The 22,536-nt window shown below is 44.2% G+C and overlaps 1 protein-coding gene across 2 annotated transcripts in view; it reads right to left on the bottom strand.

Annotated features, from left to right (window-relative positions):
- OLFM3 (olfactomedin 3) overlaps positions 1–22,536 on the bottom strand; it is a 166,406-nt gene that overhangs the window by 54,609 nt on the left and 89,261 nt on the right. Inside the window, exon 1 of one of the 2 annotated variants that reach the window (XM_083511165.1) lies at positions 284–633. The exons of the other annotated variant lie outside the window; for it this stretch is intronic. Coding sequence (XP_083367291.1) covers positions 284–454 — 171 coding nt within the window. The 5' untranslated portion in view covers positions 455–633. Of the gene's footprint in view, positions 1–283; positions 634–22,536 lie in introns of those variants that run through there. 2 annotated transcript variants of the gene reach the window in all.

Raw genomic sequence — 22,536 nt, forward strand, 5'->3', positions numbered from 1 at the left:
AATACCCCAGGTTTTAAACAAGTATTCAACAAGCCCACTTCAAAACCTTCTCCTGCAAAGGTCCTTTCCAGATGTTCTGAGGTTCTAGGGTCCAGCTGGCAACATACATCAATTAAGAGTCTGGGCAGGTTTCCTACTTAAAACAGATTTAAAAAGGAGATGAAAAACTTTACAAAGAAGGACTTCCCAGTCTCTTAAAAAAGAAAAAGAAATTGCTGAATGTCTCTTCCCCCTCCCTAGCCCTCCTCCAAACGAAGCCTTTCAAGAGATTGCAGTTACTTACTAGAGTATTGGAAGTGGACAGCCTGGTGGTGTTTAGTCCTACCAGTGATGGGAGCGTTTGGGACATCCAGTTGGAAATCATTGCCATGGTACTAAGGACAGCACCAAGCTTGAGCAGTGGAGGACTCATTGCTGTGGAGGCTAATGAGTTTTCATAGTGACTGATTATCATCCTAGTGCAGGCTGGCAGGGAGAGGCGTTCCTGCAGCTCACAACATCCTCAGCATGAAAGGGGATCAGCCTCCCCAGATTTAATCATCCACTAAAACACACATCCAGGCAGCCTCTCTCTCTCTCTCTCTCTTCCCCCCTCCAGTGCAGCTCCAAGTCTCCTTTCTTATATCACCACACACTAAAGCAGGCTGGCCACAGACACACAATCCTTTTTATATGCCTGTAATTATTACAGCTTCCCTGCGGAGCGAAGGAAAGGGAGAGGGAGTGGGGGATGAGAGTGGAAGGTTCTAAGGAATCTGTTAAAATCTAGTTAGCTCAACCAGTGGGAGATGACTAACGGTGGCTAATAAAGCTGCTGCGCTCAGGACAGGCACCAGAAAAATAACCCGATACAGCAAGCTGGTGGATATGCAAGAAAGCTTCTTCTGATTCACAGACTATTATTTGGGTGGGCATATAACCACTGGAGAAACTGTGAACGTATGGTCAAAAGTGGTCCCAAATGCTTGCCTGCAGATCTTGTGTAATCATTTAAGGGTGCTGAGTTCTGTGGGTCTGATTTCCAAATAAACCTGAATACAGTCAGGCTGCATATTTGGCTCTGTCAATGATGGCAGATTTCATATGTGCACAAATGCATAATGTGCATATACAAATCCATGATGGAGAAGAAGGGATGGAAGGAGGAAGACCTGTACACCTAGGGTGCAATGAATCACACACCTGCAACACTTGTTGGCAGTTGACATTGGGCAAGTTGGACTCTTTATGCTGGTTTTAAATACAGGATGGGAAATGTACATAATTTCAAATGAGGGACAAAGGGGTTACTGTAAAACCGGCTACCAAAACTTCTGTTTGTGATGTGGCGGAATAAGTGTTGTAACTTCCTTGCTACCTAGGACAGTCATAAATAACTTGTATCTTTAGTCCTCACAGATAGCAATGAAGTCTAGGTATATGTAACTGCTTTCCCAATATTCTTTCCTTGCCTCTTCTATTGATATTTAGATGGTTTAGATTGTTATCTCCCTGGGGCAGAGATGCTATTTAGTTACATTTGTCTGTAAAATATTGTGTATCCAATGGCAACGTACAAATAAAACACATCATCATTGGCAACAACAACCCCATAATCAACCACAGTTTCCCATGATTTCCACAATTTTCTGTTGTGACTCATGATATCGCAATTTATCTAAGGAAACTATTGTACAAATAAAGAAGTTACCTAAGAACAATATTATAGATTTCTTATTTCCTAAGGGTGTAATAGGTTGGTCCCTGCGCATGAGAAAGTCTTTCCTGCCAGCTTATCAGGACTCACTTTTCCTCAGTCATAGAATGAAGGCTCACCTGAGGCCACCTGGGCTAGAACAACCCTTTAAAAAGATGCTGTTGGCAGGTAAAGGTTTTGAAATATCTACAGCTGAAACTTCCATCGAGCTCAGTAGCAAAGCATGTGCCGAAGGCCTTGGGTTCAACCCCATGTGTCTCCAGGTAAGCCTCCTGTCTGAAACCCTGGAGAACTTCTGGCATTCAGTGCTGGGAGAGCTAAGCAAGGAAGACCAATGGTTTGACTTGGTATTTTGTCTCTGCTTTTATTTTGGCTGTGCTGCTCTTTGCTAATAGGTTTCCAGCTCCTATGAGATTTTTTCAGCTGCCCACGTGACCGCATGAATTCGAGGGGGGTTGCAGTTAGCTTGTTTATCTGTGCTGTTTTTGGATTTTATGAATTTTTTTTTTTAGTGTATCTCTGCCTTTTATAAAGCGTGTTAAGCTATTAATTGGACATTGCCCAGGGAACCATGCCATGGCGTGAGGAACAAATAAAAATAAAGCAGCTGCCTATGACCTTCTCTATCTCTTTGGCATCTCAGAATATTATCACCACATGAAATGCCTTAGTAACCAGCAGTATGTATGGGCTTGGATCTTAAACACCCTTAATTGGCAAAGAGTTCCATTTTAATAACGGATTGGATGTAAGTTCCTTCTGTGAAACCTTGTATGAAATTCAAGTAATTTTTCCATATGCTCTATTTACTTTAGAGAAAGTAAAAGATAAAACACCAAAGGCTTGCTTCTGGCTCCAATTTGCTGCAGCCATCATCCAACCTGTTCACCAAGGCTCAGGTGAACATTACTACGACTTGGGCAGGGATGTCCATGTGATGAACATCTGAAGCATCCAATGTGTGTGGAAGGCCGTTTACAAGCATCACATGTCTGCTTATGCATGCAGATCTTTCTTGCTGGCAAATAGAGCCCACTGTAACTAGTAGGGCAGGAGGCAGGAAAACCAACAATATGTTGAGCCAGTGCCGATGGCAGGCAGAGACACCCCCTGGCTGGTTGTGGTGGGACAGGCAGGCAGGATTGGCTGAAGATAGACTAGGGTTGGTAGGGAAGTGCCCCATTTGCCCTCATGGACTAGCCTCCACCATTTGTTATGAGTGGGACATTTGTTACTGAGAGCAATGAGGTCTGAAGGGAGGAGATTGGATATCACACAATGCTAAATAAATGGGAAGAGTTGACAAAGTAAGATGGTGTGTGTGTGTGTGTGTGTGTGTGTGTGTGAGAGAGAGAGAGAGAGAGAGAGAGAGAGAGAATCAAATGTGCTACTTTCAAAGTGAATATAAAAATGAGAGAATATTTGGCACAACCATCCTACGCATCCCCCTGAATCTGTGCTCCAAATGCAAACCAAAGCTCCTCTTTCTCCTTATGCATTTCAAATTATTTCAGCCTATCTCTTTGATTTAGCCAAGATGTACAGAAAAATCAATCAATGCCTATTTCAAAACACAGTGTGATCTGCTGTATAATTTTATGAGGGACTTGGAGGCTTGGCCACATATATACAAAAGAGATCCCTCGCTTCTAAATATTGAATTCTTTCTTGGAAATACTGAGTTTGACAGAATATTATTTTGCAGAAGTATTCTTGTGAAGTATGCCCTTGAAAATTGGTTAAGTTTTAGTCCACAGGCAAATGAGGGAAACCAAAATTCCATTTGAAATTTGTAGCTCTCTGCTCCATGGAAAATCACCAGCCAGTAGTTAATATAAAATATATGAACTAGAATATGCCTTGTAGCTACCTTACTACATGAAGAATGGCACTGGAAAGGCTGGCACTGCCACACAGTAAAATTTGCTGTAGTCAATATATGGAAACGGTGCATTTCCGATTGATTATAGGTGGATGCAGATATCCATTTATCAAATAGTAATTTATCACAGGGTGCATGTGGCCTCTTTCTAAGACATATTCCTGGTTTAGTTCAAAGCAGCAGCAGAAGACATAGCTAGACTGTTCCTGGACTGCATCACTTCAGACTGCAAGTGGGGCAAATCACATTATTGAATACAAGGACGGGGAATCACTGGCCCTCTTGGTGTTGCTGTACTGAAACTCCCATCATAGCCCTTCCAGCATGGCCAATAGTCAGGAATGATGGGAATTGGAGTTCAACAACAGGTGCCGAGCCACAGGTTCCCCACCCAAGATTTTGCATTTCCACGTCTAACAATTTCTCCCCAAATCTACAAATTTACAAGCCTAGCCTTCTCACTGACAGGTAACTTCTGTATGTGCAGTAGGAATTTTAATTTAGTTTATTTATTACATGGAGGAGAACATCAAACACATGAGCCCCACAAGCGCTGTCTGCAACGCTCCAGTCCAGGCACAATTTCACTGCCTCATCTGTGCTTTGTGTAAATGAGTCTTCTTCAGCCCTCCTGCAAAGGATAAGGAGAATTTTACCTCTCATCAGATGCAGAAGTCTAATTAAAATGTGGAGTAAGGTGCTCTTCCCATATCTGTCCTCTGATTTCCATTGCTGAAGTTTCTCCTCAGACTTAAGGGTATGGAATGACTTGATAAGCTGGCTTTCTGTATCATCTTGCCAAGGGTCGAGTAGGACCCTTGTACCTATGGGACTGCCTCTCCTAGTATGTCCCACTGAGGACCTAACGGTCTTCAAATAAAAGTATCTTGGAGATCCTGGGCCACAGGGAGGTTAGGCTGGCCTCAACCAGAGCCAGGGCTTTTCCGGCCGTGGCCCTGATCTGGTGGAACGCTCTGTCACAAGAGACTAGGGCCCTGCGGGACTTGACATCTTTCTGCAGGGCATGCAAGACAGAGCTGTTCCACCAGGCCTTTGGCCAAGGCACAGTCTGACCCCGTTCTCTCCTTCTGTAATCTTCATAGAACTCTAGCCCAATGGATGCCATTAATTTGATTCTGAACTGATTTTAGAATGTATTTTAATTAATTGATTGTGATTTTATGAAAATTGTGCTATTTTTACTGTTGTTAGCTGCTCTGAGCCTGGCTTTGGCTGGGGAGGGCGGGATATAAATAATTTATTATTATTATTATTATTATTATTATTATTATTATTATTATTATTATTAATAATTGCTGGTGCAGAAGTGTGAGAAAACAGTTCTTCAGGTCCACTAAACCAGCACCAGCACCAGCAGCTGCCAGTCTTGGGCAGTTGCCAGCTGATGCCAGTTGCCAAAACTGATGCCTGTTTTGGCTCCTCCTTGATTCTAGCCCCTCTGGCTACCAGGTGGCTGAGTCTAGCTGCCATTCTGATTTCAGACAGTGCCCCTGGAATGGCATCATTCCTGGAGATTGTTGTGATACCCAGCCACCTGCTACTGCCTGCTCCTTCCTGTACTGCTTCCAGGAAGCCCACTAGAGGAAGGGCCCCATCAGCAGGTGGACACTGTGCTCAGGGCCCTCGCAGACTGGAGGCAACCCTGAAACCAACTTTCCAGCCATCCAGCTATGTGGATGAACACAGGTGGCTATTATTGAAGTGATAACTTGGTACTGGTTGCAGGTGGGACGGTAGGGGCAGCAGGGCTCACCCGGCCTCCAGGGAGTTGAGTCACTGCTTCTTGCCAGAATGGAGAAGCAAAATCGCAGGGAGGATGGCCTGGTGAAGATACTGTGGCAGGAGCACCAGATTAGCTCTGCCAGTGAGCCTCTAAGCTCTGGAGATGTCACCAGAAAATGGTCCACTTCTTTTCAAGCTAGAGGGGTTAGAAATTTGTTTCTTTAAAAGTAAAGACAAGCTTTGGTGGATGCTGTGTGCTACATCCAATGGCCACAATCTGCCTTAGTTGAAACTGCTCTGTCTTTTCAGAAGCTCTGGTTTAGCCCTACCTGTGTTTCTGTGCTTCATTTCATCTGATAATCTCGAGCCACACAAAGGTACAGGTGTAGAAATACTGTGATGCTTTGAGATATAACTAAACTCCTCCTCCAGTGTTGTCCTCAAACCACTTAAGAACCTAAGAAGAGCTTTCTGGATCAGGACAATGACCCCTCTAGTTCAGCCTCCCGTAGTCAAGGAAGTGGCCAAAACCATCCCTCAGGTTCCTCTCAGGCAGGGAATAGAATAAGAAACGCAAACAAGATTCCAGGAAGACAATGCCCTTTAACTAACTTCACTGCAGTAAAGGACAGTCCCGTAAGTGATGGGTACTGCAACGATCACAGGATCCACACAGTTTATGTACCTTTTACAAACAGCATAAAAGGTAAAGGGACCCCTGACTATTAGGTCCAGTCACGGACGACTCTGGGGTTGCGGCGCTCATCTCGCTTTACTGGCCTCCAAGTCATCTGGCCAGCATGACTAAGCCTCTTCTGGTGAACCAGAGCAGCACACGGAAATGCCGTTTACCTTCCCGCTGGAGTGGTACCTATTTATCTACTTGCACTTTGACGTGCTTTCAAACTGCTAGGTTGGCAGGAGCAGGGACTGAGCAATGGGAGCTCACCCTGTCGCGGGAATTCGAACCGCTGACCTTTTGATCGGCAAGTCCTAGGTTCTGTGGTCCCTACAAACAGCATACATCAGGCTAATTACATAACTACTTTCACATTGTTCATTCCATGTCAGCCAACAACATTACAAGTCATCCCAGTACAATAAATTAACAATAGTAACAGTAACAACAAACAAAAGCAAAAAGGTTAATCTTTAAACTTAAACATACAGAACCTTTAACTTCCTTGCCTCTAATATGCATAGTATAAAATTAGTGAAGGACTCTATACCTCTTCTATAATCAGGTTCAAGCTAACCAATACTTATCAAATATCAATGCAGAGCTTTTTTTTTTTTGCTGGAATTCAACAGAACTCAGTTCTGATACCTCTCAGGTAGGCGCCATTGCCATTCTAAGAGAACAAAGGTGAGTTTCAGTACCTCTTTTTCTAGAAAAATAGCACTGTATGAATGAAAGTATTTCAAGCAGCAAGAATATATGTTTGTACATTGTACCTGAAATATCAGCATCCCTTAATGACTTTTATTGCTAGGCCTATTCACCACCTTATTAGCTCATTCACTACCATTTGCCCATCACATTGTATCTGCAATATACAGGGAACTGAATCAACAACTCTTTACCCATCAGTGCATCAGCATAAGAGCAAAAGAAAAAAAGCAAACATCCTCAGACTTTGTCCTGAGCAAGGTCAATCCAATACTTTTTGTTGCTTGTGTTTCATGTGTACACTATCCTAGGGGCTTTTAAGGTAAGTTGGGGAGCAATAACAAAGGGTAAAGCATGTTTTCCTTCACACTTTTCTCACAGCCTACCAAGTACCCATGGAAAATCCACAAGCAGAATATGAGTGCTGAGAGCCTGCAGCTCTCAGCAACTGGTATTCAGAGGCATGAGGCCATCAACTCAGTGCTGAGAAGATGAGAGGAAATCTCTCTCTCAAGGAGGGTATTGCCACAAAGCGTGTTCTCCTTCATAGAGAGCACGTATTGCGGTGGGGGTGACAGGACACTTCAAAGTTGTGGGGCGGGCTAATTGATCGTTGGCCACTGTTGTGATTGGGCTTCCCTTGTTGTTGGGAAGACGTTAATGTTGCCATTTGTTGATTGACAGCCAGAAATGCTAAAACTCTCTGCATGAGGCATAGAGCTTCCTCTTTTCACCCCGTACATCGGATTGCCCCCCCCCCCATGCCTGTCATGGGGTCGTCTGTTCTTGGGGCAGGGGCCTGGTAGGAAATTTGTCCATATGGCTGATTGGCTGGGGCCATATGGTTTTTGCCTACTGCGTAGCAAATCATCACAACTTGTAAGGTTGGGTTAGGCATTGGTTTATGGTTTGGTTGGTTGGGGGGCATGGATTGGCTGTGCCTGCCCCTCTAATGCTGCTGCTGCTGCAAGGGATTCCGTTAAAGGAATAGAGGGGCTCACTATTGCTTTTGTCCAACCCTGTCAAGGGGCTCGGGCCACGCAAGAGCCCCTGGCTGCATTTGGGGAGGGCTGAGGGCAGGTTCCCTGCTCCGCCGCTAGCCCCAAGTGTATTCCCCTTTTCTGACTTTCGCAGGCGTGCGGAATGTCAGTCTGTTCCCCACTGGGGGGCAGATAGTTGCAACCAATGCCTAAGCAACCACTCACATTTTTGTATTTTAATAAAGTTGTGGCCAAAATTATGCCAAAAACCTTAAAGAAAATTTCTGTGTGATGTGTGAGTTATTTGGGGTGGCCCTGGGGACCTCGACACGCAAGCAGAAAAATGCCATCAGAACAGCCCTGTCCCTAAAATGGTGGTGGGTAGGCAAACCCATGGCAGTAGGCAGTCTTCCTTCAGACACCGCAGCCTCAAGTAACTTATAGCTTCCTAGATCCTAGTAGACAGCATCTTGAAGTCTACTAAGAAATGAACTGGGGACCCAGCATATGTGATGAGCAAACAACGTTTGTGGGTTTACAGGAAGCTTTGTGAAGAAATAATATTAGAAACACTGTAAAAAGGGGAACAAGGGAGTAAGTTTATTTAAAACAAAAGGCAATGTTAAATTCAGAACTGCGGATAGAAGATTTGATAACGGAAGATTTGCGGATGAGTTGAAGGAAGTCAAAATTTGTATTTGTGATAATATTGAAAATGTATGTTTAAATTTTATATTGGAAATTGAATAAAAATAATTTTTAAAAAAAGAAAAGAAATGAACTGGGGACCAACTGTAATTCTTTAGATACTGGAAGAACGTTTCCTGGCTGGACATAGACCCATTTAACAACCAGGCTGCATATTCTGGAAATGGCTGGGGAAAAACAACAACGGCACGCACAAAAAAAATCTGAGGTGGAGGAAGTACAAAAAAAGGCGTTGGAACGTAATTTGAAATCTAAAAAGCCATGGGCAAATGGTGTGATTCGGCCTGGAAGCCTCTGTGGTGATTAGCTCAAGATATATTACCCAAGGGTGTGTTGTGGTAGCCCCCAGGAGCAAGCGGCTATTTCGACATTACTGGGAGATGGAATGCTTTAAATTCTGCCTTGCCACCGACTCCCTCAGTGATCTCTCTAGGAGAGCTAACCTTATAAAACGTGGTAGAAGCAGCACATCCAACTCAGTCTGAATGCCGGGAGGATTAATTAGTCAGTGTTTGTAAAGACTATTGAAGATGAAAAGAGCCATATATCTGTACTAACCTGGGGCTATATGAGTGGTATGAAGCCAAATTAGAATTTGGGCCTCTTTTGTCAGGCATTTGTTTGAGTCGGAGAGGTTTAAAAAGTTGCTGTAACTTATTTTAAAAGAGAGAAAAAAGATCGGTGTCTCTGCTCACTCCCTCTGACAAAGGATTTATGGTGAGCCAGAGCCTTGCTCTGAGGGGAAATGGGGAAGCTGGCAGCAGTAAAATGAGAAAAAATGCCTCAACATGTAAAACTATATTACATTTATATATATATCTCATTCACAGCCGAAGCAAAATAAATAACCGGGAGCCGTTGGTGCAATACACAAAGTGAGCTTTAATAACTCGCTACTGTTGCTGACATGCATCCACCTTTTCTTTTCTAACCTGTCAGTGTGTCTGCTCAGTGTTACAGATGGAAATTTCCACACAGGCAAAGTCTGATGTGCTGCAGAATAAAGAGAGTTCGCCTAGGCCTGGTGGATTGATTCTCCTGCAGACAAAGCAGGCAACTGGGGTTTTGCTTTCTTGAGAAAAACAACAGTTTCTTAAACCACCAGGGACAATAACCAAAGGAGGTGCTGCAGAACCATGCAAGAGCATAAGCAAATCATATCCATGAGAGCGACAGGGAAAAATCACCCAGCTCTTTTGTTCAGACGAAAGGCAAACAAGTTCCACATCATCTGGGCCAGTCTGGGACCTCTACTTGAGCCACTATTGTAGCAGAAAGTGTGAGTGGACCCATCTCCACGTTCATGAGATAAGACATGACTGAAGCCTTGAGCATCTCATGATATATTATGCAGTCAGACCTAGTTGAGGCACCAGACTGGGCAAAATATCCCATTCCAACAACCTTCTGGCCTCACCTCTCTCAGCTAACTCTCTCTGGGCCCTTGAGGTGGTTCCTTCAGGTTGCTGCCCTGAGTGAAGGATCCACCAGCAGATGTATTTTGGTGTCTAAAAGGGGAGCGTCTACCTCTGAAGGGTCTCCAATCTCAATATATGGAGATGCTGCTTGACTCACACGTGGTCTCCTCCTCAATTCGAGTCCCACTTGACCCTCTTTGTATCCCTCCCTCCACTCCCTCCACACAGTCAAGGATCTGCTCCTCACTCCTCACCTTCCAAGGCATTCTCCCCTTACTACACATGGAGATCAACATACAGCCTATGGATGCTCCCGAATGGCGTCATGTTCAGATGTACCCTGCTGCAGCCAAAGGTAGAGATGCATGGTAAAAGATTGTTGAGTTGGCTGCTGGAAGTTAGTGACACAAGCACAATGACATTCTCTATTTTGTCTAGATTAGCTTTCCATGTTGCTTTAGAATCATAGAATCATAGAGTTGGAAGAGACCACAAGGGCCATCGAGTCCAACCCCCTGCCAAGCAGGAAACACCATCAGAGCACTCCTGACATATGGTTGTCAAGCCTCTGCTTAAAGACCTCCAAAGTAGGAGACTCCACCACACTCCTTGGCAGCAAATTCCACTGTCGAACAGCTCTTACTGTCAGGAAGTTCTTCCTAATGTTTAGGTGGAATCTTCTTTCTTGTAGTTTGGATCCATTGCTCCGTGTCCGCTTCTCTGGAGCAGCAGAAAACAACCTTTCTCCCTCCTCTATGTGACATCCTTTTATATATTTGAACATGGCTATCATATCACCCCTTAACCTCCTCTTCTCCAGGCTAAACATGCCCAGCTCCCTTAGCCGTTCCTCACAAGGCATCGTTTCCAGGCCTTTGACCATTTTGGTTGCCCTCCTCTGGACTCGTGAGCTTTGCGGACAAATCTGACTTCCACTGACTTTTATCTGGGGCGGTGGAGGAGCAAGTAAGCGTAAAACACTCACCTGACCTCACACCAGATATAAACCTGGGGTTCAAGGCTCAAGTGCAAAGGTTCTTTGGTTTACATGCTTTGAATATTATTTTGCTTTTGCTTTTTGGTTTACATTGGTGTGTCTACTTGCATTGTGTCATGAAGAGAAGGAAGGAAAAGAAGGAAGGAAGGAAGGAAGGAAGGAAGGAAGGAAGGAAGGAAGGAAGGAAGGAAGGGGCTTAACAATTAAAATGCTTAGTTCAATAGCTAAAGCAAACGAAGGTGTTTCCCAGGTTAATTGGAAACTAAGAAGCCTCAGACAGACAATCTTTGGACATTGCTAAGACAGAGCTGAAGACTTCAGTGCTATGCAAATGGGCTAGAGGAGCTATACAGTATCCCTTAGAGTATTCTGCATGAACACACACCGCTAATTATCCAGGAGACCAGTTGCAAAAGCACGTGCACAAAACTAATTATAAAACTTTATAAAAGATTGTTCTATGAAAGACATGCTAGCAAAAGGAGAAAGTGTTACAGCTAGGGAGGTGGGTGGGTGGGGAAATGTTTCTTGGGACACATTTTGCTGCAAACGTACCTGACAGGCACTTCCAGAGACAATAAGCAAACCGAAATACAGTTATTCTATGAAATTCACACTTCTCTGAATTTTGTGACGGCCATGCATACAAAATGCATTCATTAGCGAAAGTAGCATTAAAAAAAGGCATTGTGTCACGGAGAATTTCTTGCAAAAAATGTGTGTAGTAGGAAAAAATCACATACAAAAATGTTCATGTTAGAAGAAATGTGCACATAAATGCTGACAAATTTACATGAGAACTAAAAAAAAAAAGTTTGCCAACTGATGCAGAAAGTGGCAAATGGAACTTTGGGTTGGAACAAATAAGAAACAGAAATGGACAGATTTGCTCACTCAGCTGCAGAGCAATCCTATGCATATCTACTAAAAAACTGGACCATCTATGTTTACAGTGGTACCTCTGGTTACATACGCTTCAGGTTACATGCGCTTCAGGTTACAGACTCTGCTAACCTGAAGCAGAAATAGTGCTTCAGGTTAAGAACTTTGCTTCAGGATAAGAACAGAAATCGTGCTCTGGCGGTGTGGCGGCAGCAGGAGGCCCCATTAGCTAAAGTGGTGCTTCAGGTTAAGAACAGTTTCAGGTTAAGAACAGACCTCCGGAACCAATTAAGTACTTAACCTGAGGTACCACTGTATTGAGGTTGACTCCCAGGCAAGTGTGCAGAGAACTGCAGCCTTATTGCATATATGGACCCTGAATCTGGACAAGTTATAACAAAGCTGTAATGGGAGGAGAAAGTATTGAGTTCTCATCGCTATTGGATATTGCTATGGTTTGTGGGCAACATATAAACTTTGGAGGAGACCTGGGCCTCTAGATTCCCAGAACTAATAATCTTACAGGGTGATGCTTAAAGAAGTAACTGGGTTTTGCAAAGCTATTTTGAGCACCTTCCACAATCTGTATGTTTTGATGTAATAAAGATGTAGGCAACGCCGCTAGAAAGCTTTGCATGCCTTATTGCAAAGCAGGGCCATTCTAAACTTGGCAGAAGAAGAAATAAAGGGTGGGATGGTAACACTGATTGTGCTCTTAAAACGATGAAGGTATAGCGATAATGGCCAGGATTGGGGAGGGGAGGATTGAGAGAACCATGGATGTGGTTCTGTAAGTACAGGGCAGTTTTAGATTTGTTTTCCTTGAACAGTAGCCTTAAGAACATAAGAAGTGTCCTGCTGGACCAGCTCAATGGTCCATCTAGTCTGACATTCTGTTATCACAGCGGCCAACCAAATGCTTGTGGAAAAACCATTGGCAGGACCAAGCAAACCATTGGCAGGACCCGTGCTTCAGGGTTAGCAAACCTGGGTAGCCTCAGATAGTCCCACTGCTGCTGACTGGAGACTCCACCAGTGCTGCTGCTACTCCATGGCAAGGAGAAGAAGAAGAGTTTGGATTTGATATCCCGCTTTATCACTACCCAAAGGTGTCTCAAAGCGGCCAACGTTCTCCTTTCCCTTCCTCCCCCACAACAAACACTCTGTGAGGTGAGTGGGGCTGAGAGACTTCAGAGAAGTGTGATTAGCTCAAGGTCACCCAGCAGCTGCATGTGGAGGAGCGGAGATGCGAACCCGGTTCACTAGATTACGAGTCTACTGCTCTTAACCACTACACCACACTGGCGTAGAGGAGGAAAATAAAGGGTGAGGGTTGGCACTGGAGTGGGAGCTCATTCCTTGTCTGGGTCCACCCAAACCTGGAGGTGGCCGCAAGGTGTTCCAAGAAGAAAACAAAGCCAGTCATTCCATTGGGCTAGCTAGCTCATGTCTTTCATGTGAATCTGAGTCGTTCCATGGATCCTGACCAATTCAGTTTTTCTTCATTTTTAGAAATATAATTAAAGTGAGAAAGACTCCTACATACATAGAGGCTTGTTTCAGGAAAGGAGGGAGAGCTTCTTAAGTGTACAAGCAGCCCAACAGGGCGACTCTGCTCTGAGAAGGCTTGTCAGGATTAACTCCCATTTCAGCAGCTGGAATGAAGCAGCCTTGGTGAAAAGCTTCTTGATCTGCTCTGCCCATTAAGCAAAGGGATGCTTCTCCCCTGCAGTGCCACTTCCAAACATTTGTGGTGACTGAGGAGTTCAGAATCAGATGGAACAACATGTTGCAGCCTTCAGTAATTGGCACAGGCTGGAGTTGTGAAAACAGTGTGCAAGTGGAAGGTCAGTGTACAGAGTGCTCTAACAACCACATCTGCTTCAAATGTTTGGAGGAGCCTTGATGGAGTGCTCAGTAAGATGTGACATTAACCATGCAATTAAGTGACTGCATGAATGGATTTTTAAAAGCCATGGTGGCAGAGGATAATTTAACCCTTTGCCCCCTCAGCAGATCTGATCTCTGTTGGGTCCTCACAGCTGGTATTTGCACTGAGAGGAAAGATTCCATTGCCATTTTTATTTTCAATTGGTTTATCAGCTGATAGAGACCAAGAACTGGCTTGCGCGCAACAGTAAGCCCAAGTATGGCTTAGTGCAAATGAATGAGCAGGCAGGGTATCGAAGAGGAGATTGTGGGCACTGTGATCCTCTCCTGATCCTCCTGCTGCTGCTATGAGTCACACCATGGTTTTGCCTAGAATGCTGGCCAAACCCAGGCCCATGGTTTGTCTCACTCCAGACAAACCACAAGCTGTGATCCATGTTGGTCTTTAATTTACACTGCATAGTTTGTCTAGGGGAGACAAACTCCAGATTCAGACAGCACACTAAGCCACGCTATGGCTTATCTCACATCAGAACTTGGAGGAGGACTGCAGCAACATGTGTTTTAAGTCAGGGCTTGGGTTTTTGACTCATCTCCCTGCTCAAAAACATAGTGAGCCAATTCCCCCTTGATAAATAAATGTAAAACGATTGAAGAGAAACCCTTTCCAAGGGGGTAGGTTTTGAACAAACCCAACAAAGGCCATTATTAGTGCCCTTGTCAAGTACCATATTTACAAAATGTGAATTTATGTGTGATAGTGATGCGGTTTACTCTGCACTTGACTAGGTAAGGAAGAGTTCAAGGGCAAATTCCAGCCAGGCAGAAAGCACTGCAGGAGGGTGTGAGGTATGGCTGGTAAGGGATTTGGCCTGGGGGAGAGAGTGTGGCCTCTGGAGAGTCTCAAGGGCCAGATAGACAGGCCTGAAGGGCCACATTTTGCCCTCGGCCTGAGGTTCTCAATCCTTTGACATAAAAAGTTTCAAGATTTGCTGTTAATACTTATGTATTCCCTTCTGGGGCATAGCCTACCCAAAAACTGAACCATAAAACCGTACACTGAACCATAGACAATCTAAAATTAACAAAGTACAGATTATTTAGAAAAAGGTCCAGCTGAACCAAATAACAATGAGTAAGATAGCACTTACTACAGCTTTATTGGGCACGAAGTGAAAAGCAAACTGGACAATAAGTTACCAACATAAAACAGCAAAACCACAAACTTTAAGGGCATTCCATCAATCTGCCAGTAAGACTTTCCCCAATTCATTCCCAACTTGAGCTGCTTTTTTTATTATTATTTCAATACCTGGAAAACATATTTGGAGGCTAGCTCTGTGTTTCTGAGGCTCAGGCTGAAATCAATGGGATTTACTACTATATAAATTTGTTGACGGTTGAAATGAAAAAGGCAGAATTGTTAACCGTAAGTCTCCCGCAAAAGAAATAGGAAACAAATAAAGGGCAAGTTCATGCATACTGTGGTCTCTATGAGATCAGCTCCGGACTACATGTGGCCATTGCTGGGATTGTGAAGAGCAGGGGTCAGCAAAATTTTTCAGCAGGGGGCCGGTCCACTGTCCCTCAGACCTTGTGGGGGGCCAGACTATATTTTGGGGGGAAATGAACAAATTCCTATGCCCCACAAATAACCCAGAGATGCATTTTAAATAAAAGGACACATTCTGTAGCACCCTGCTTGTGGTTAACGCTTAGCTGGAATGAAATATTCAACGCAGCAACAGAGAAATTAAATAAATAATTTATTTGTCAGACAAATAAATAAGAGGCACAGTGGTATATGGTTACCAAGCTCTGGCCTGGCCTCCTGCCATTATGGCCAGCACTTATATTTCCTTAATCCAGCCCCCTTTGCTCCTCCTATGGCTGCCTCTGTCCCATCAGCCTGGTTGAAATTCCTATTGGCTGATTGGTATAACCAATCACAAAAATACACTCATATCCTACTGTCCTTATATGGAACACAAAGAGCTATATATTGTTACATCTATAAATGACAAATAAGTATTAATATATCTTACATGCGTCTCAACAAGGAATCTTAATTACCAGCTCACCTCTTGCCCTCCTTGCCCTATTTGCCTTCTAAAACAAATGGTAAACAAATATCTGACAACTTATATATCAGAATTGCTCGGATGGCGTCTTCTTGTCTGACAGGGGGGCTGGGCTGGCTGACTTAATTTCAGGATAAATACAACTCTTCTAGCATTTGTTAAATCCTTTGCATAATTACATTTAAGCCAGGATATTTCATACATTATCATAGATAGCTTTTTAGAAGGATAAACTTCCTAAAAGTAACAAGGAAGGAACAGTTTACAGCCTCAAAATAAAATAGGAAAAAAGCCTCTTCCCCTCTTCACACTTCCCCCCCTTCTCCAGCCGGTTTGTTTTCCATGTGCTCTTGACCTTTTGACCTTAGGCTCAAGTTTAAGGCACACAGTTTTATTTTACTGTTTACCAAACTCTTAATTATGTTGGGTCCGTAACCTTGCTCTTCAGCCTGTATTTCCAGCTTTTACGACTTTGAGAAACTTGTCTCCTGCTACTGCTATAAATCAGGGAGGCCCTTGTTCAGGAGAGCAGGAAGATAAACAACTGCCAAAGTACTTAGCCAGCTGGTTTCTGCATGGCATGAAACTTTTGAAAGTCTAAGCCCATTTACCTGATCAAGATATAAGCCAATATATGCCTTGATTAAAATGCAGTCTATATTCAGATGCCACAATCCCCCCTTTCAAGCTCAAGGACCTTGCTACCAAGCGTCCTTGATAGCTTGATCTTCATCATATTCCTGAGTTAAAGCTCTGTATAGGGCCATGATATGAGGTAGAGTTTCATTCGAAATCATCTTGCTAATTGTACTTCTAAAACATGAGATGATACATGGCATCATACATAAAACCATCACTACTACCGTCAAGAAAAACAAGCAAGACATGTGGCCAACACACGGATTGCCTCACCATTATCTGAAATGTTAAAGCAACAGGCATTCCCTGTCAAGTTCAAGACTCCACATAGGCCTCCCTGCTTGGCAAGTACATAATCCATTCCCATTTTCAGCTGCAAAATGACGGCTCTACTTTCATCCAACTGTTGTGCAATAAGTCTCAAACTCTGGGCCGTTGCATTGGTTACAAGTTCCACTACTGCTTGCAATCAAATTATTCTGTTTAGATTATAAATAGGATCCCGTGCCCCTTGTATGAGCTCACCAGGATTCCAGGAGGCAAGATCATAATAGGCTATAATGCGCTCTGGTGGCCAATCATCAGTACCGCTCCAACTTTGGGTACTTCCTCCTGCTATATGAGAAATATCCTAGTGGGCAAAATCCACATTGGTGGTAATACCCATCCCAGGAAACAAGTCCCACTCCATTTGGAAGGGAGTTTCTTGTATGCCAATTCTTCACATATCCACCACAACCATCGGGTCTGAGGTTTTTGGTATGTGGAGTGCATAAGGCGAAATATCACAAGAGGTATAGAGTTCACAGTGCAGTATGTTAGATTGCCTTTCTTCTGTCACAGTTATGTTCCATACCACTTTCCATGCATGAATAAAAGGAAGTGCACAGGGCAAGGTATTCCGAGTTCGATAGGTAGTACCGTGTGCCCAGGTATTCTTAATATTATCCCAAGTATAGTGACAATGAGAAGAGCCTACCATGGTAGAATCAGCTGCATCTGATGATTTATGTACACAGAATTCCCCTTGTACAGGTATAACTCGTAATGGTTTAGTTGAGTTCCATCCGGGGAAATTCTGTACTTCTGTTTGGTGTAGCATTTCGCTTACCATACCAATGGCATTTAATGGTATTGGTAATAAGGGCATACCTCCCTCTGAACGATCTGGCCCAAGAGAGCAAACAAGGTAATTGGTCCTATTTGCACATTGGCTACCATACCCACATATTGTGGTCATGGCGGAATCCATATTTAGTCAATTTGGTCAGATTCAAGGACCCTTCCCCTTCCCAAGGGATCAGGATTAATAAAATCATATTGATGTCTAGCATATGCATTCCTTCCACAAAAGATTACCTTATTGTGATAGCATAAATATTAGTCCCAATATAATTCCCCCAGTGACAGGAATGGGGAACCACCAAGACCAAAACATATATCCCAAGGATCCCCAATGTGTAATATCTCTGATAATTGTTCCACAAGGGGGCAGTCAATCAATTGTATAAGAGAATCTTCCCTTTCACAGCCGCTGGTTCAGACGCTCCTCAAGCTTCAGGCGTGCGCAGGTCAGCCAGCTTCCAGGTTTGTGGCTGCAGCAGGCCGGTCGTCTAATGTTGCCCGTGACCTAGCCCGTTCCCCGTAGGGCTAGATACAGGGTTTTTTTGGAGAGAGTCAATTTTAAAGGATTAGAGGGGTCACCTTTGCACGTCCAACTGCCTTCGGACTTCTTCAAACGGGAGTGATGAATCCAGGGGGTCACCTCAGCTACCTTCACCGCTGTTGGAGTAGAGAGCAAGACGGTGTAAGGTCCACGCCACTTAGGTGCAAGTGGATCACGTTTCCACTCTTTCACCCATATGCTATGCCAGCCTGGAGCTAATGAATCGGCTTGGCAATGCTGCACGGCGTGCGCTCGAGGGCCCACCTGTTAAGATAAAAAACAAAACAAAACAAACAAACACGGGAGAGAGACAAAAACACGGGAGAGAGATTGCACTTGTCCCTGTGTCACATGTTCTCCTATTTGTTTGAGGTCAGTTGGAATATCCTGAACAAAGGAGGGCGGCCTCCCATACAGGAGCTCAAAAGGTGACAACTTAAGTCTTTTTGTGGGTGTGCACCGAACACGAAACAGTGTTATGGGTAACACGTCTACCCTCCTGAGACTTTAGACATATTAGTGGGCTTCTGGCATGCCCTGCAGATACCTTGCACAAGCGTCTGGCGATAGGTGGTAAGCCTGGCCAGGTGAATTGCATTGTTTGGATCCCAATTAGGATCTTCCAAGGGAAAGTTGTCCTGGAGATGACAGTCAATATTATAAATATTTCCCACTCTGGCCTGCTCACGCAAATATATCTGTGCCTTTTCAATTATGTCTCTCCTTTCCTCAGTGGTGAAGAGAGTATTCAGGAGCTGGCGACAACCTGTCCAAGTAGGACTATTAGTATTTACTATTGAAGTCACCAAGTCCATCATAGCCTGAGGTTTTTCTGCGAAAGATGGGGTGTTTTCCAATTCATCAGATCCGTAGTTGTGAATGGAATATACTGGAGGATCCTCAAGTGCATCAAATACTCTTCTAAGAGGGGCTACTACGTGACCTTTTTCTTCGCTTTGCTCTAGGGACCTCAAATCATAGGGGATGGTATCTGTCCCAAGGCGTTCTTTTAGCAGCTTTATACGCCTGGCTGTATTGCTTGCTGACCGATTAAGGTCTCCCTGTAACTTCTGTAATAATTCTCTAGGACTTGGATGTACAGGGGTTTGGGGTAGGCAATCAGTTGTTCCACTAAAGGAGACTGTAGATGGAGTTCTACTGGGACTCACAGGTGGAATAACCACTTCTGCTTGAGCTTCATTATAGGACTCCAATGCCTCCTGAAGGCTTTCTTAAAATTATTTAACATACATTCAAGAGGTGTATTTCCCCCCTTTGAACCCCCAACTCCCATTGTATGGCCCTGTGAAGTATCCACTCAGTCACTCACACACACACCTTACTGGGAAACGAAGTAGTACTCACTCCACACTTAGGTCAGCTACACATTGTACTTTCTCACACATGCAATGCGCCAGATACTTCACCACACACTACCTCCCATTCTTCCCTTTTCCCTACACCAGATCACCATCTGATATACCCAGCCACCTAGCGTACTCAGTTCCCCTTTACTGAGACGCAGAAGTTTGATCAGGACTTCTCTTCCTCCCAATTAATTGGAGGGCCAAACCCCTTAGTGCACTTACCCTTAGCTGGTTCCCTGTTTATTTCTCTGGTCCCCCCCGGTCCGTCGCCGTCAGTGGGCAGGGTATCAGACAGACGAGACTGCTGCGTTCCCCTGGAAAAAATTTTCCAGTGCGCGCGAGGTAGGCAGTAAGTGGTCCTCTCTCTTGTACCCTGCTCAGTAGGCGAAGGAGCTGCGTTCCAGCAGACCACTGATCCGAGTCGCAGGCACCATAAAATGTAGCACCCTGCTTGTGGTTAACGCTTAGCTGGAATGAAATATTCAACGCAGCAACAGAGAAATTAAATAAATAATTTATTTGTCAGACAAATAAATAAGAGGCACAGTGGTATATGGTTACCAAGCTCTGGCCTGGCCTCCTGCCATTATGGCCAGCACTTATATTTCCTTAATCCAGCCCCCTTTGCTCCTCCTATGGCTGCCTCTGTCCCATCAGCCTGGTTGAAATTCCTATTGGCTGATTGGTATAACCAATCACAAAAATACACTCATATCCTACTGTCCTTATATGGAACACAAAGAGCTATATATTGTTACATCTATAAATGACAAATAAGTATTAATATATCTTACATGCGTCTCAACAAGGAATCTTAATTACCAGCTCACCTCTTGCCCTCCTTGCCCTATTTGCCTTCTAAAACAAATGGTAAACAAATATCTGACAACTTATATATCAGAATTGCTCGGATGGCGTCTTCTTGTCTGACAGGGGGGCTGGGCTGGCTGACTTAATTTCAGGATAAATACAACTCTTCTAGCATTTGTTAAATCCTTTGCATAATTACATTTAAGCCAGGATATTTCATACATTATCATAGATAGCTTTTTAGAAGGATAAACTTCCTAAAAGTAACAAGGAAGGAACAGTTTACAGCCTCAAAATAAAATAGGAAAAAAGCCTCTTCCCCTCTTCACACTTCCCCCCCTTCTCCAGCCGGTTTGTTTTCCATGTGCTCTTGACCTTTTGACCTTAGGCTCAAGTTTAAGGCACACAGTTTTATTTTACTGTTTACCAAACTCTTAATTATGTTGGGTCCGTAACCTTGCTCTTCAGCCTGTATTTCCAGCTTTTACGACTTTGAGAAACTTGTCTCCTGCTACTGCTATAAATCAGGGAGGCCCTTGTTCAGGAGAGCAGGAAGATAAACAACTGCCAAAGTACTTAGCCAGCTGGTTTCTGCATGGCATGAAACTTTTGAAAGTCTAAGCCCATTTACCTGATCAAGATATAAGCCAATATATGCCTTGATTAAAATGCAGTCTATATTCAGATGCCACAATTCTACTCATGTAAAAACATGCTGATTCCTGGACCATCTGCTGGCTGGATTTAGAAGGCGATTGGGTCAAATCCGGCCCCTGGGTCTTAGTTTGCCTACCCATGGTGAAGAGTAATCATACAGAAGAACATACAACACTATCGTAAAGCGAATCAGACCATTGGTTCATCTAGCCCAGAGTCCTGCCTGCTTTGATTGGCAGGAACTCTCTGGCATGGATCCGTCTCAGGAGATTTTGAGTCCTGGACCTCCTTCATGCAAAGCAGGCACCCTCCTATGTCTGAGCTGGGGGAAGGAGCAAGGATTCTTGCTCCCCTTTCAAAAGCAGCGTGAGGGACAATGAGGAGAACCTCCCTCCCCCAACTCCAGTTCCTGCCAATCAGATGCCCCTCTGTTTCTGCCTCCTCCTCCTCCAGTTGCCAATCCAAGCCTGATTCTGACAGCGTTTGGGGGATGATGTCTCTCCCCCTCCCCCCTTTCAACTAAACTTACCTAGGACTGTCTGGTACTCAGCAAGGTGTAACTGCTAAGAGTTCAAACACATGGTGCATTCAGGCATGGGGAATATCGCATTGGGCTTCCTGCTAGCACTTCTGTTCTTAGTTTTCCATTGCTCCTTTCACACTGGGGCATTATAGAACTGTGGCCTTATGACCGGCAGCTCATGCTAACTTTCTTTCATACCAGTGAGCATGGGGTGACCCAACAAGGAATGCCATTGAACAATGTTGCTATCCCCTCCCACCCGCCATTCCACACATGCGTGCTTTTGTACCCCCACAATTCCCCCACAAAAACAGCAGGAAAAAACTCTATACCACCCCAAATTTAATCACTTTTACTCCCACAATTTTCAGGGTCACGTGGTCTGCAAACAGATTTTTTCCCCCTGAAATAAAATAGAATGGAAATGAACACTGAACATGTGCTATGTTCCATTAGTTTTCATGAACTGGCTTTTACGTCACATGAAAGCTGAAATATAATGCAGAAATTAACCGTCCGGGGAGTGCTGAGGAAAGGGAATAAGATGCCGTGTGAATGCAGCCACGTATAGAATAATGGTTTCTCTCCCATGCTCTATTTAATATCCAGTTTCCGATCCAATATCTTACTCTGTGTGCTTTTAACCTTATCTTAGCCAGTCGTTACTTCAGTAGTTGACAGTACAGTGGTACCTCGGGTTAAGTACTTAATTTGTTCCGGAGGTCCGTACTTAACCTGAAACTGTTCTTAACCTGAAGCACCACTTTAGCTACTGGGGCCTCCCACTGCTGCTGCGCCGCCGGAGCACAATTTCTGTTCTTACCCTGAAGCAAAGTTCTTAACCTGAAGCACTATATCTGGGTTAGCGGAGCCTGTAACCTGAAGCGTATGTAACCCGAGGTACCACTGTATTACCAGTTCAGCCTGAATTATTCATTGCACAGGAACACAGGAAGCTGCCTTATACTGAATCAGACCTTTGGTCCATCTTGCTCAATATGGTCTACACTGATTGGCAGCAGATGTCTAGGAATTTAAGTGGGGAGATGAAACGGGTTGAACTTCAGACCTTTTGCTTGCAAGGCAGACACTCCACCACTGAGCCCCAGTCCTCCCCTTAATTGCACTTTGGGTTAATTTGTTCCCCCACCTTCCTTTTGGCTGCAGTCCTCATTTTTACATAGAGCTCTGCTGGCTTCAAATGCAT

The sequence above is a fragment of the Podarcis liolepis genome (genome assembly GCF_965112155.1).
Source record: "Podarcis liolepis genome assembly, chromosome: 6".
Lineage (NCBI taxonomy): Eukaryota > Metazoa > Chordata > Lepidosauria > Squamata > Lacertidae > Podarcis > Podarcis liolepis.